Source organism: Podarcis melisellensis (assembly GCF_964234715.1).
Source record: "Podarcis melisellensis genome assembly, chromosome: Z".
In the NCBI taxonomy this organism is placed as follows: Eukaryota; Metazoa; Chordata; class Lepidosauria; order Squamata; family Lacertidae; genus Podarcis; species Podarcis melisellensis.
This window is the reverse complement of record NC_138547.1, coordinates 26,032,125-26,045,379: the sequence shown is the minus strand read 5'-3', so window position 1 is coordinate 26,045,379 and position 13,255 is coordinate 26,032,125. Positions and strand designations below refer to the sequence as shown.

Here is a 13,255-nt window from a genome sequence, read left to right as displayed (position 1 = left end):
AACGGAGTCTGAGGGGGCTAGCAAGAATAAACAACACAGCCATACAAAATCTGATAAAAAGTTAAAAGACAAAATCATAGTAAAACAAGAAGAACATTAGTGATGTGTGGTTTAACCTGTAAACTGCTGTGCACAATTATGATGCTATACAAATGCAGTGGCGGAAGGGCATTACACTCCCAACTTGAAAAGCAAATCACTTCTTTACATAGTGCTCACTTACCCTGGCATCCTTGTCTCCAATGAGACAAACAGCACGTAGAGATGGAACCCAGCGTTTAAATTCATTCATCCAGTTGTGTAAAGTCGATTTGGGGACCAGAACCATGTGTGGGCCAGGAATGTTTCGGTAATGTTTCAGATAGCCCAGCAATGCAATTGTTTGCAGAGTCTTTCCTAGACCCTACAATAGTATTAAAAATTATTTAAAGTTATGCATCATTGTTAGCAGCACTGAACTGATTTCCATTTATAATAATGAGTAGAAAAGTTTATGAACATGGTACAATTTATGGAATAGAAATCTGCCATAATTTCAATATATTGCAATATGCAAATTACAACTCTGGTTAGAGTTTGTTTTGAGATAATAAAACTACAGCTTCTCATAAGCATTCCTCTGCAATATGCATGAATTATTACAGAGAATGAATTTTTTAATTACATTTTGCTCTTAGCTATGTTACAACTGAATATTTGAGTCTCAGTCTGTACTACTGCTATGCATTATGCATCTTTTCTTTGAATTACACACAATTGTTATTCCTTGACTCTCTGAGTTCAGTAAATTTTCTACATACCAAAGAGAAAATGGCCACATAATACTAGGAAATGCTAATGGCAGGCAAGTTGTGATACTTATCTCCTCTGTCACCATACTGAATTCTATTTCCACCAAAGTTCAACAGACCTGCTGTCAATGAACCCATGAGAAATCTTTCATGAGCTCAGTCAATAGTACGTCAGTTTAGACATAGTGATCTTCATCTAACACATCATGGTTTGTCAGAGAGAGCAAGCATTGTGCTGCCTTCTCTCGTCTTCTATGCCACAACAGTATTAACTCTGCAGTTTGTTAAGCCATAGTTTCCCATTTCATCTGAACCACGAAACTCTGGTTTATTAATCCTGAACTATAAAAATAAAATGAAACCATGATCAGATCCTGGTCTGTAGTTCAAGATTAATAAACCAGTTTCCCAGTTCAGATGTTATGGGAAAGTGTTGCTTAACGAACTCCAAAAGCAATGTATTGTGGTGCTCATAATACAACACTCTTGATCAAATAAACCATGATTTATTAGACCAAGATCATTATGCCTTAATTGGCAGCACAATTCACAACTAAGAAAATGAATGGGACATTTACTATTTATTTCAATAAGGGTTGGGAACAGTTCGCAACCATTTATTTATAGTTGTCACCTTAGCAGCCATTAATTACTTTCATTACCTGGGGCAAGCAACAATCATGTAGAAGCAACCAGACAGAAAGCTCAAGTAAACTGAGGGTCAATTGGTTCTTCTTTCCTGTCACCCCAATCAGGCACCACAAATGACTAACATGGACATATGACAGGATAAATTTGTTCTTCCATGAATGCCATCAGGGAGTCACATTCTTCTAGCCAATTTCATCTGACTAGCTTATTAGGAATCATAGCTTATCAGAATCACAAAGATAAGAAGAAACACCATTGCTTTTAGTAATAGCTGTATGATATCTGAAGACAATGGATTTAAAATCTTACTCCAAATATTCTCCAATTAGCTAATAATTATGGGCTAAGTACGCTGAAGAGACTTATTCCCAAAGTTGTACTAAAACCACCTGGATTACTTAAAGCATAGGAAATGTGGACTCCAATCTAAAACTGTTCTTTAAATTCATGAGAGTTTAAAAAGTAGTTTGAGGATTTGACAAGGGAGACATCATTGGAGGTCCACATCTGGCTTATGGCCACTGACTTCAATGAGAATTACATTTTTATTTAAAACCATTTTTTCTGCTTGGAGAATTGTCTTCTTCCAAGAGATATACACTTCACTTCCACCCCAAAGATGTACTCCAAAAAGAAAGCTTTTTACCATTTCATCTGCCAAAATGCCGTTCACGCCATTTTCGTAAAGGGAGATCATCCAGTTCAACCCCCTAACCTGATAGTCTCGTAACGTTCCTCCTTTAACATCTGCAAAGCACATAAAATGTGACTTTTTATCTATATGCTTGATTATAATATTATTTCCTAACTCATTTAAGAAAATGGAAAAAGATTTTAATAAATATACTCACACGAAGGCGATTCCTCAAATCTAATACACACATTTGAGGTTTTTCGACTTTCTGAAAGTAGCTCTTCATCCTCCTCTTGCTCTGTGCGCCTATGGCGATAACTGAAGAAAAAATGAAGAAACTAGTCAAACCTATGATGTGCTTTCCACAAGGACTTTTTTGTATGCCACAAAAGTCCTGCCTTTTTTCCTGTAGTAGAGCAAGGAATCTCAAATAAGTTGCTCCTCTAACTCACTCCACAAGGAAGGACTATGTGAATATGAAACATGTTCATTAAAGGGTGGGGCAGCCCCTGCCCCAGTTCCTTCCTGCCTACTCAATCAGCCATTTCCTCACACGTTTGGTAGCCCTTCTTTTCTCTCTTCACTTCCTTTTGGGGCTACTCTTCATACATGGGACAAGAAAGGAGGATGAATTTAGACCAGTGTCAGGACATTATGCCTACCATCTTTTCCCCTCTCTAGAGCTGCTGAATTCAATCTTGGACAATTCTTCAAGCCATGCATCAAAGTCAGGCTGAGGAGGCACGGTGGTTTGAGGAGCCTCCTGGGTGCCAAGACCAGCAAAGCAAAAACCATCCTCAGCAGTGGCCATGAGGCAGATACTGCAAAGGCCAGTGAGGTCATGGTTTGCTTCAATCTGCCCAACAGGGCCTGATCTATGACCACAGAGGGTGTTCATACTTGAAGAGGGTATCCTCCCACTATTAAGTCCCTGCACCTCGAATTCTACTGGAAAACAAAAACCCAGGATTGGCCAGAGAGAGGTGCTTCTCACTGGAGGGTAGACCTTTGTGGGCCTAAGAAGGGAAGTGGGCCTAGTGGCAGTGCACAATCCCAAAACAGTAAAGGGCAAAAAAAATCCTCATTGGCTCTCTTCTCCCCATGCCAATTCATGGCTTACAGGGAGGGACTGCATCTCTGACACCATTCCACTCTTTCTCTGTATACAAATTTCCTTAGTTCCATGTTGGAACTGAGGAAAAATTGTTTTTATACCTAAGGTTCACACCATGTAGAATGGCCTTGCTTCATCTCATCCTGAAACCAAGTTTCTGTCTTCTGTTTCTCTGAGGTGACAGCTCACAGTATAAAACACAGACAGAACATAGGGAATTGGTTTTATTTTTCATCTACATAGATACCTGTATGGATTACGAAGTGGGCCGAGTGGCAGTGCACAATCCCAAAACAGTAAAGAGCAAAAAAAAATCCTCATTGGCTCTCTTCTCCCCATGCCTGAATTTGCTGGCCATCTCAGCTCTCATTCTCTCAAACCACACCCTACCCTTGTCAGGCATAAAAGCCATGATTCGTCCAGCACAGAGCTGGAGAATAACACAGTCCTGAGGCAGCCATGCTGCAGGGACAGGCAGGGTAAGCAGCAGGCTGCAGCAAAGGTATCAGAGCCCAAACTATCAGCTTAATCAGCTTCACCCTAGCCTAAGAAGCTAGACCACAGGACCCCTTTTAATGAAGGCTCAAGCCATGATCCTCGCCCCAGCAGCAAACCTAAATCAAGAGGAGACAGGTTCTGCATAGTAGGTGTGGTCCAGTTGCCATGGGCAAGGAGACACCCCGGGAGCCTTAAGTAGAGCATCTTCCATCTTCCATTCCAGGAGCATATTATGGCAAAGGTTCATTGCAAGATGAGGCTGTACCACAAAGTCACAGTCACTGACATGATAGCTTACTCTGTTTTTAGGTTTTCTAGGGTTTTTATGGTTTTCCGGGAGTGTTGTAGCTTTAGGAAATTTTGCTTATATGTTTGATGGCCAGGAAAGTAACTCCCATGTAAATTGCAAGTTACCTGTACAGGTTTGCATATAAAAGATGCACTGCATTAAACACACATAACATTTAATATCAAACAGTAATTGAAATTAAAAAGACATACTCTCCAGCCGAAAGTAAGCTCTGTTTTTCATCTTTTTTTATTCGTGGTCGTCCAAGTTTCACTTTCAGGGGAGATGTTGGTGATTTCTGCGCCGCAGGTTGAATAAAATGTGCAAAGAGTTCTGTCTGCTTCAACAGGAATTCAAATCTCTTGGCTCGATCTGTTTTCTATATTCAACGCAACAAACACAGTATTTATTTCATTTATCTTTATTTTATATATTTGTATTTCACTTTTTCAGAAAATATCCTCACAAAGTGGGCAAATGCAGTATAGAAAAATGACCAAACAACAGAGTACAAAAATACATTTTGAAACTTTTAAAATACCTCAAAGCCTTACAAGAATCCATTCATAAAGAAGCATGACAGCAAAATAATATATCAAATACAATATAAACTGCACTCTTCCTAATCAAGAATACAATATTTTCTCAACTTCTGTAGTGTAAACCTGAAGATCTCAGAAAAATCTCAGAAAAATACAAGATAAAAGCACAAATTACATAATAAAAACAAGAACATAAACAAACCAAAAACACACACCCTCCCATTAACACATTTAAAAGGACAGCGGATGTTAATCAGCCAAAGGTCTGATTGAAGAAGAATGTTTTTGCCTGGCACCTAAAAGTGTATAATAAAGTCACCAGGTGAACCTCCCTGGAGAGAGCATCCACAAAGGAAGAGCCACTGCAGAAAAGACCCATTCTCATACTGCCACCCTTTGGACCTCTCATGGATGAGGCATACCAAGAAGGGCCTCTGATGATTATCGCAGGTTCCCAGTAGGAAGAGGTAGTTCCTGAGGTACTGAGATCCTCAGCCATGTAAAACTTCATAGTTCAAAACCAACACTTTGAATTGGGCCTGGAAACTAATTGGCAGCCAATGCAGTCAGTCCAGGATTGGTGTAACATGCTCAAATTGTCTTGCCCTGTGAGGACCTGGCCACTGAATTCTGCACCAGCCAAAGTTTCTGAACTGTCTTCAGAGGCAGTCCTACGTATAATACATTGCAGTAATCTAACCTAGAAGTTACCAAAGCATAGACAACAGTAGTTAGACTATCACTGTCCAGATTATGGGTGCAGCTGGGCTACCAGCCAAAGCTGATAGAAAGCACTCCACACCCATGAGGCCACCTGAGTCCTAAGCGACAGCAAAAGATCCAGGTTGCTTACACACTTCATCCAAGGAAGTATAGCCCCATCAAGAGCAGGCAACCTCCCATCCATCCTGTCTAGGGAACCACCCACTAAGAGTGCCTCATTCTTATCTGGATTGAGCTTCAGTGTGTTGGCTCTCATCTAGTCCATTATCAAGGCAAGACAACAGTCCAGCATATCCACTGAAGGTTCCATGGAGCCAAAGAGCAGTCCCCATCCAAGTAGAAGTGGAACCACTGCAAAGTGGTGCCACCCAGGGAACCAATATGGCTCTACGAAGCAGGAAAGGGCACCCAGGAGCAATCATATCAACAGCCCAATCTATTCAGATGTTCCAGAGGTCAGCCAGCGCTTAGACAGGAGCACCCTTCATATCAGCCAGAATATTCCACAGAACTGTCTTGAAATCCACTGGCTCCATTAGCCACTGAGGGCGGACCATTCCAAAAGGTCCACTGCCTCTGCAGAGAGGAAAGGGTGCTGAAAGTCTAGATCTCAACAGGAAGTGATCGGTCCATGACAAGCAACTGATGTCAATATCCCCCATCTTCAGATTACCCTTTCTGCCAAGTTGAGAAAACAAGATCCAGAATGTGACCTGCAACATGCATTGGACCAGTGACATACTGTGACAGCCCCATGGTTTCATGGCATATGCTACACAGTTCTTCTTTTGTAAGGATGGCCTAAGTAAGAAACAGCTGGTGCATTGTAGTGGCTATGAAAATAAAGCTGCAATCCTATACACATTTACCTAAGAATAAGCCCCATTAAGATGAGTAACAACATTTTTTTTATTTGTACCCCACCCATCTGACTGGCTTGCCCCAGCCAACATATATAAAAGCATGCTTAGGAGTATACATGCTTACACTGTGAACCAAGAGGTCCAGAGTTCAAATTCTGTCTCTGTCACAAACACACTAGGTGACTACTAACAAGCCACACTTTCTCTGCTTCCCATCTCCAGCATGGTAGCAATATTTATCATTATCCAGCTCTACAAGTCTATCTGTAGCTGCTTCTGTCCCCTCCCACTAGAGACAGAAGCCTGGAAACTAGACTATGACAAATGTCAGACTAGAACAGGGAAGATCTGGACTCAAATCCTCATTCAGCCATAAACCCACTGAATGACCTTGGATCAGTCACCCTTGGGACATCCATCTTTCTCTCCCCTCCCGCCATGGTTTCTTCCTAAAATGGCTACAGCCAACCTGCAAATGAAAAGAGAAAGGAAAAATTGATCTGTCTGATTTCTCCTGCTCTCTGGCCGATCTCTCTCCCCACCTTCCTCTACGTTTTCCATCTGAAAATAGTTGCAGTCAACCAGCAAAGCACAAACAAACAAAGATATGGGAAAACTCCAGCTATCTGAATCAGCCAAGCATGTAGTGGGGTTTGGGCATTTTTTTTATATTTGGATAAATGGACAACAAACATTCAGATAGCGGGACCTGCATGTATATACAAATGCTAAGCAGTTTATTTTAATTTAAGCTAAAAAGGAGGATAGCATAACATTTCACCACATGAGGGCAACATAACACAGCATAAAATTTATTGATGCTTTGAGGCCTTTTGTGGGGAAAAACATTTAACATACAGGATTTGAAAAAGAACAGACTAAAACTGAGCAGAGCTCTATTTAGAATAATAAGCAAGAGCTTCATGTATTTTCTGGTTACTTCTTCCTTTGCTTTTCTGTCTTTTTGAGACACTGCTCAGGAAGTATGCTGAAGCTAAGGTTTTAAAGAATGAGCAAAGGGGAGATACAATTTTTTTCAAGTCCAAAAACAGCATACACTCTGTAGTAGGCACACAATAATATCCTACACATGTCTATTTAGAAATAATGCTCCCAAGTAAATGTGCATAAGATTACAACCACACTATCTTTCTACAAACTTGGAAGCAACAATACACAACTCCTTCAAAGAACCAGGAAACCAGCCAGGTGTCAGCTGTTTTTAACTTGAAGACTGTCTTAATGTTTGTCTCCTTACTTACAGTTCTTGAGGCAGATTTTGAATACTGGCTAACTGAAAAGTCTGATTCCATTAGCAGCAATGAGAAACTGCAGGATGGCTGCTATAATGTTATCATACTTGGGTAGCTGAAGTTAATTCTTGACAGAATTTCATAGAAACAAGTGAATGATTAAATGTTGGTTATCATTCAGTTTCCTCTTCAATGGAATCTGTAGACTTTCAGAGCTAATTCTTATTTAGCAAGATTCATATCAATAAGTTTCTAATATGGGTATTTTCTTACATTATACTATACTTTCGCTCGACAGATCCTAAGCATTAGGTCTTTCTATACCACAATAGCCAACATGCTGCCCTCCAATTCTCATCACACCAGCCTGCATGGCTAGTGATCAAGAATGGTGGTAGCAGCAGTCCACACAAAATCTGAAGTGTAACACACTGGCTATCTCTGTTCTATACTGTACTGTACTGTACTGTACTATACTATATTTTATACTATACTATTTTATATTTTTGGGACGCGGGTGGTGCTGTGGGTTAAAGCCTCAGCGCCTAGGGCTTGCCGATCGAAAGGTCGTGGTTCGAATCCCCGTGGCGGGGTGCGCTCCCGTTGCTCGGTCCCAGCGCCTGCCAACCTAGCAGTTCGAAAGCACCCCCAGGTGCAAGTAGATAAATAGGGACCGCTTACTGGCGGGAAGGTAAACGGCGTTTCCGTGTGCTGCGCTGGCTCACCAGATGCAGCTTTGTCACGCTGGCCACGTGACCCGGAAGTGTCTTCGGACAGCGCTGGCCCCTGGCTTCTTAAGTGAGATGGGCGCACAACTCCAGAGTCTGTCAAGACTGGCCTGTACGGGCAGGGATACCTTTACCTTTACCTTATTTTATATTTTATTCAAATTGTTTAACTTTATTGTCAACAGTGATCTTCATCTTTAGGGGTTTTCCCTCTCAAGGGAAAATCTCTTCTTTTTCTCTACCAAGAAACATTCTAGCAATAGTGAAAAGCTACTATAAATTTCAAACGTAATTACAGATTTGCTTGAAATACAAAACCACTGAGTGCTGCCAAAAGTAATGTAATCAGGCTGGAATGGTAACTATGGTTAATGGCATCCAAACAAAGCAGAATCTGGAAGCCAACTTGAGATCATGGCTTCATATTCTGGCTTGTTTGGAAGACATTAACCATAGTTTCCCAATTCTGATATAATAGAAAGCTATTGTTAACTGTAGCTTCCTGGCTTCTCTACCCACTCATGCAAAGGAATGAGCAAACTGGTTGTGCATGAAGCTTGTTCCTATCTCATTTTATTAAGCTAATATTTGATTATGCAAATACACTGTTTGAACAACAGAGAGTAACCCAATCTAACAGAGGACAATGTTACTCTATACTTTTAATGTGTGGAAGAGAGAATTTCAGAAGTGCAACTTTCCTCACTTTTCTGACAAACTGCATCTTCCACATAGTCTTTAAAAGTAGTACATTTGTCTACTCTTCTCTTGTGTATGATCATCCTAAGGAAAGATCACTAGAATATTAAAAAGAAGATTTGTTGAGCATCAGTTTTAGAATCAAAACGATGATTTCTCTCAAGGCTACTGACATGAGAAAATGTTTTTACTTTTTAAGCAGTAGTAAAAACTTCTCAAACCAAATGACGGAACCTCGAATAGATGATGTTGTTTGGATTTTAAAAGACATGTAAGACAATTATGTGTAACACACACTTACTCCGTTCACATATAAAATGGGGGTAGAGGGATCTAATTTTAAAGGAGCACAAAGAAAAGTGGACCAAAACCTGCCCTTTTTATTGGCTTACCTTATTGCACTCTGTAACTTTTAAGCAGTTTTCCAGCAGACTGAGTCCAATACTACAAATAGGGTAGGAAGGGATAAATTTGCTAAAATCTATGGAAAGCAGTAAAGTAAGATGGGTCTTATGCTTCTTTTGGGTAACAGCAGACTCCTCCATCTCACCTTTATTATAGGTGAAGATACAAACAAATGCCTCAAATTTCACCACACAATTACTTGGGAGCAAGCCAGAGATAGGGGAAAACTGAATTCCACGTAAGCATGCACGGGATCAGGCTGCACATACTACATACACAAACTTATTCTAGTGATTGATTTGGTGTATTAAGGATCCCCTGAATGGGTTATAGCTTGCTGTTTTCACTCTGGCATATATGAACATCAGTTAAATTATCCTAATTTTATTCAGATACAAGTGTATTATTTTTATTTATTTTACTTGAAATATTGCTTAAAAGTGGAACTTTAAAGGGAGGGCACATGTTGTGATCTGCCAGGGAGATTCAGCATTTTAAGTTCATTTATGATGTAGTTTTATTTGGGTCTGGGTTAATTTCAAATGATGTCACCCTGTGTTACTCTCAGACTGTTAAACATTTGTTTTGTGGTGGTATCATGAATAAATAATATTTTTTAATGTTACATATATGCACTTTAAAGCTTCCTAAAACTGTCTAGAAAAACAATCTGTTTTATTTTAGAACAGTTAATATTATGTATACTAATATTTTTACTTCTCTTTTCACCACAACCAAAGCTCAACAAAAATGTAACAAATATATTATCAGATAAACTGCTATATCAGAAAATTTACCATCTTTTCTTCATACTCTGGATCAACATCTTTTTCAGATTTAGATGCCTTTGGAGGGGGCTTTAGTTGAAATGGAGGATCATTTCTCTGTAAACAAAATGACAAATTCTACAATTACTGTGTGTCTAATGGAGGACCAAATTCCCCATTCAACTCACCTCCCCCCCCCCCATTGCCTCTGTAAAAATCAAGAAAATACGACTTCTGAAATGAGGGGAAGAACTTGTTTGTGCTTTCAAAACAATGCATATACCTCCACCACCCACACTGTGAAAAGTTTCCTGCACTCAGATACCACATAAATTGCTTAAGATTCAAAGAGTGATACAAGTAGTTGTGCCTATGGGCATCTGAACTTAAGATTTTCAAACAGCAACACATCCCTGTGACATATTGTGCACTGCTTTTAAAACTGAGGAAAATTTCAAAAACACATGGTTGTATAACAAGGGGAGACATGTGGGCTGTAGAAAAAGGGAAGTCAAAATTGCACTGGATATGCCTGAAGTTGCTCTTTAGGCTCTTACACAGGGGCAGGGAAAATTCCAATGCTTTATTTTTTCCAAGGAACATTTTCCATTCCATAAGATCATTAACAGCAATGAATGGATACTAGTTACAAATATATTAGGCACACATTCCAGTTTCAAAATATTCATCTTTGTTTACTTAATTTAGGTAAAATAAATAAACAAATTAGATCACTCTCTAGGCCAGGGGTTGGGCTAGTTTGACAGGTGGGCAGGAATGGACAGGTGGGCTGGGAATGAGCAAAACTTGAGCAACTACAACATGCTCAAGTATTGCAGCTTGTTCCTGCTGAACCACAATAAGCCAACAATCATACCTTAAATATGAGTTATAGTTTAGGTAGATATACAAGGACAGCAAACTAAACTGATCATCTGTTCTTTTCAGGTCTCTGTGCCCATAGTGGACAGAAAGTAGGTAGAACCTGGGCAAGTGACCAATGATGGTAACTGCACCTAATGAAAACTCCTAAAGAATGTTTAACTATATGGAATCTGCCTGGCTTTTTGTGTTTTTAGGTTATGTTAGTTATTCTTCTGATTGTGTGTTTATTTAACTGATTGTGGTATTGTTTGTTTATATTGCTGTAACACACTCTGGATGGTTAACAAAAATCATAAACAACCTGATGGTCTACAGATTTTGTTAAACTCCACATCCCATCAGCCTGGGCAGCATAACCAATAGTCAGAGAATATGGGAGTTTCAGTACCAACACACCTGGAGGACCACAGCTTCCCCACTCCTGCTCTCAACCTGTCCTGTGGACAGCCTCAGTGCACACTTGCTGCCATTGCATTTAGGCATAAGCAAGAGAAGGTCAAGAACTTGCAAGGAGGACTGCTTGGTTCTCCCACCATAACTGAGCTTCACAGTCCTGCTCCCAGGACCTTTCACTGCTTGCTCTTCAAGGAATCTTAAACCAAGGATGGGGAAATTGTGACCATCCTGAAGTTGCTGCACACCATCAGTCTCAGGCAGCACTGTCATTAGCCGAGAAGATGGTATAGCAGATATAGAATGTTGGACTATGATCTGGGAAACCAGGGTTCAAATCCCCGCCTCAGCCATGAAGTTCACTGGGCCAGTCCCTCACTCCCAGACTATCATACCTCACAGGGTTGTTGTGAGGATAAAACAGGGGGAGAGAAATACATTCAACACCTTTAGCTCCTTGAAAGAAATGCAACCAGCAATAACTAGCACACGCTGGGAACCACAAGTCCCTCACCCTTGCTCTAGTCCTGCCTCCTGCAGCAGCCAACCCGGTGCCCCTGGGAAGCCACATAAAACCCGCACATGATGGGTTGGCATCAGCCCTCGCAAAGCCAACCCCTCCCTCCCTCCCACGCCACAAGTGGAATAAACATGTGCCTGGAGGATATACACTTCGCCTGAGGGCGTTTCTTCCATACATTAAGTATCAAACAGCAGATCACTCAGGCAAGCAAGGACTCAACATGGTAAACCTTCCCAAGTCCCTGACCGCGATGGGCGTAAAACGACTGATGAGGCATAGCTGTCAACCTTCCCTTTTTTGCGGGAAATTCTCTTATTCCAGTGCCGTTTCCCGCTGCAATCCCGGATTGTTAGCTATCCGACTGTCCCTGGGATAGGTGAGGCTACTGATCCCTTATTTTCAAATCTGAAAGTTGACAGCTATGCTGATGAAGATCAGCGATCCTCCATTCCAGATGTGCTGGACAGCTGCTCCTGTCATTCCCGAGCACTTTTTGGGCATGCTGGCTGGGCGGCTGATGGGGAGGACGAAATCTGGAGGGCCGCTGGTTCTGCAGCCTTGGTGTAAACGAAAAATAAAGAAATGGGGGCGCGCGAGGGTGAGGTGGGGGGGAGGTGATGGTCTCTCAAAAGGACGGAAGCAGTTTCGTATACTGGCTCCCCGGAGCTTAGCGCTCCGGGTGGGGTTCTTAAAAAATGAAAATAAAGTGTTCCTCTGAGCATACGCAGAGCTTTGAGGTGATTGTGGCGCGCGATCTAGAGGCCGCCGCCGCCGCCCTCGTCCTCCTCCCCGTTTCCCGCGCCGTACCTCCTCTGGGCCGCCGGGCTCCTGTGAGGAGGAAGAGAAAGCGGCCGAGGTGGAGGGCTCCTCCTCGACCTCCTCGCAGCCCGGGCTGGCAGCGGCTGGGGCCGGAGCCGCTGTCAGTGCTGTCGCCGCCACCGGGACAACGACGTCGGCCTCGGCAGCGTCCATTTTGTGTCTCGGAAACCGCCGGTCGGTGGAGCAGGAGTTGTGGGGGCAGGAGGGGGGCGGGGTAGGGACCCCCTCAAAACCCGCCCCCCTCCCTTGGCTCCCCCTCCTTTTCCTCCCGCCGCCCTCCCTCGGCAGCGACGGGTATCGCAAGAAACCGCGAGAACGACGCTGGGCGCCTTTGCGCGCGCGGGAATGGGAAGGCAAGGTTGTGGTTGTTATGGTTCGGAGGAGCACGTGACGTGAGACAGGAGGCTCCTCCCCCTTTGGGGAATTTTAAGGGTTGCTTCCAACGGCACAATCGCACTTTAATAATCAAAACCGGTTAATTAATAGCATTTAGTCCCGCTTGAGCTTTTTTATTTTTGGTTCTAGGTTCCTTCCTCGCTTTCTTTTTCTCGTATTGTTTTTTTCATAAGGAGCGCGGGAAGCTGCTTAAATCAAACCCAACGGTCCACCTGGCTCAGTATTGTCTACACTAGTCGGCAGCAGCTTTCCGATGGGGGGGGTGGCAGATATTGCACCTGG

At 42.1% G+C, this 13,255-nt stretch overlaps 1 protein-coding gene across 1 annotated transcript in view; it reads right to left on the bottom strand.

The window, feature by feature from the left end:
• The window catches only part of SMARCA1 (SNF2 related chromatin remodeling ATPase 1), a 46,184-nt gene extending 33,244 nt beyond the window's left edge, over positions 1-12,940 (bottom strand). Inside the window, exons 1-6 of the mRNA XM_081897343.1 lie at positions 12,566-12,940; positions 9,988-10,074; positions 4,190-4,356; positions 2,294-2,394; positions 2,089-2,189; positions 224-403 (exon numbers count right to left, since the gene is read on the bottom strand). Of these exons, the coding sequence (XP_081753469.1) occupies positions 224-403; positions 2,089-2,189; positions 2,294-2,394; positions 4,190-4,356; positions 9,988-10,074; positions 12,566-12,730 (801 nt within the window). The 5' untranslated portion in view covers positions 12,731-12,940. The remainder of the gene's footprint in view (positions 1-223; positions 404-2,088; positions 2,190-2,293; positions 2,395-4,189; positions 4,357-9,987; positions 10,075-12,565) is intronic.
• Positions 12,941-13,255: the final 315 nt, after the last annotated feature.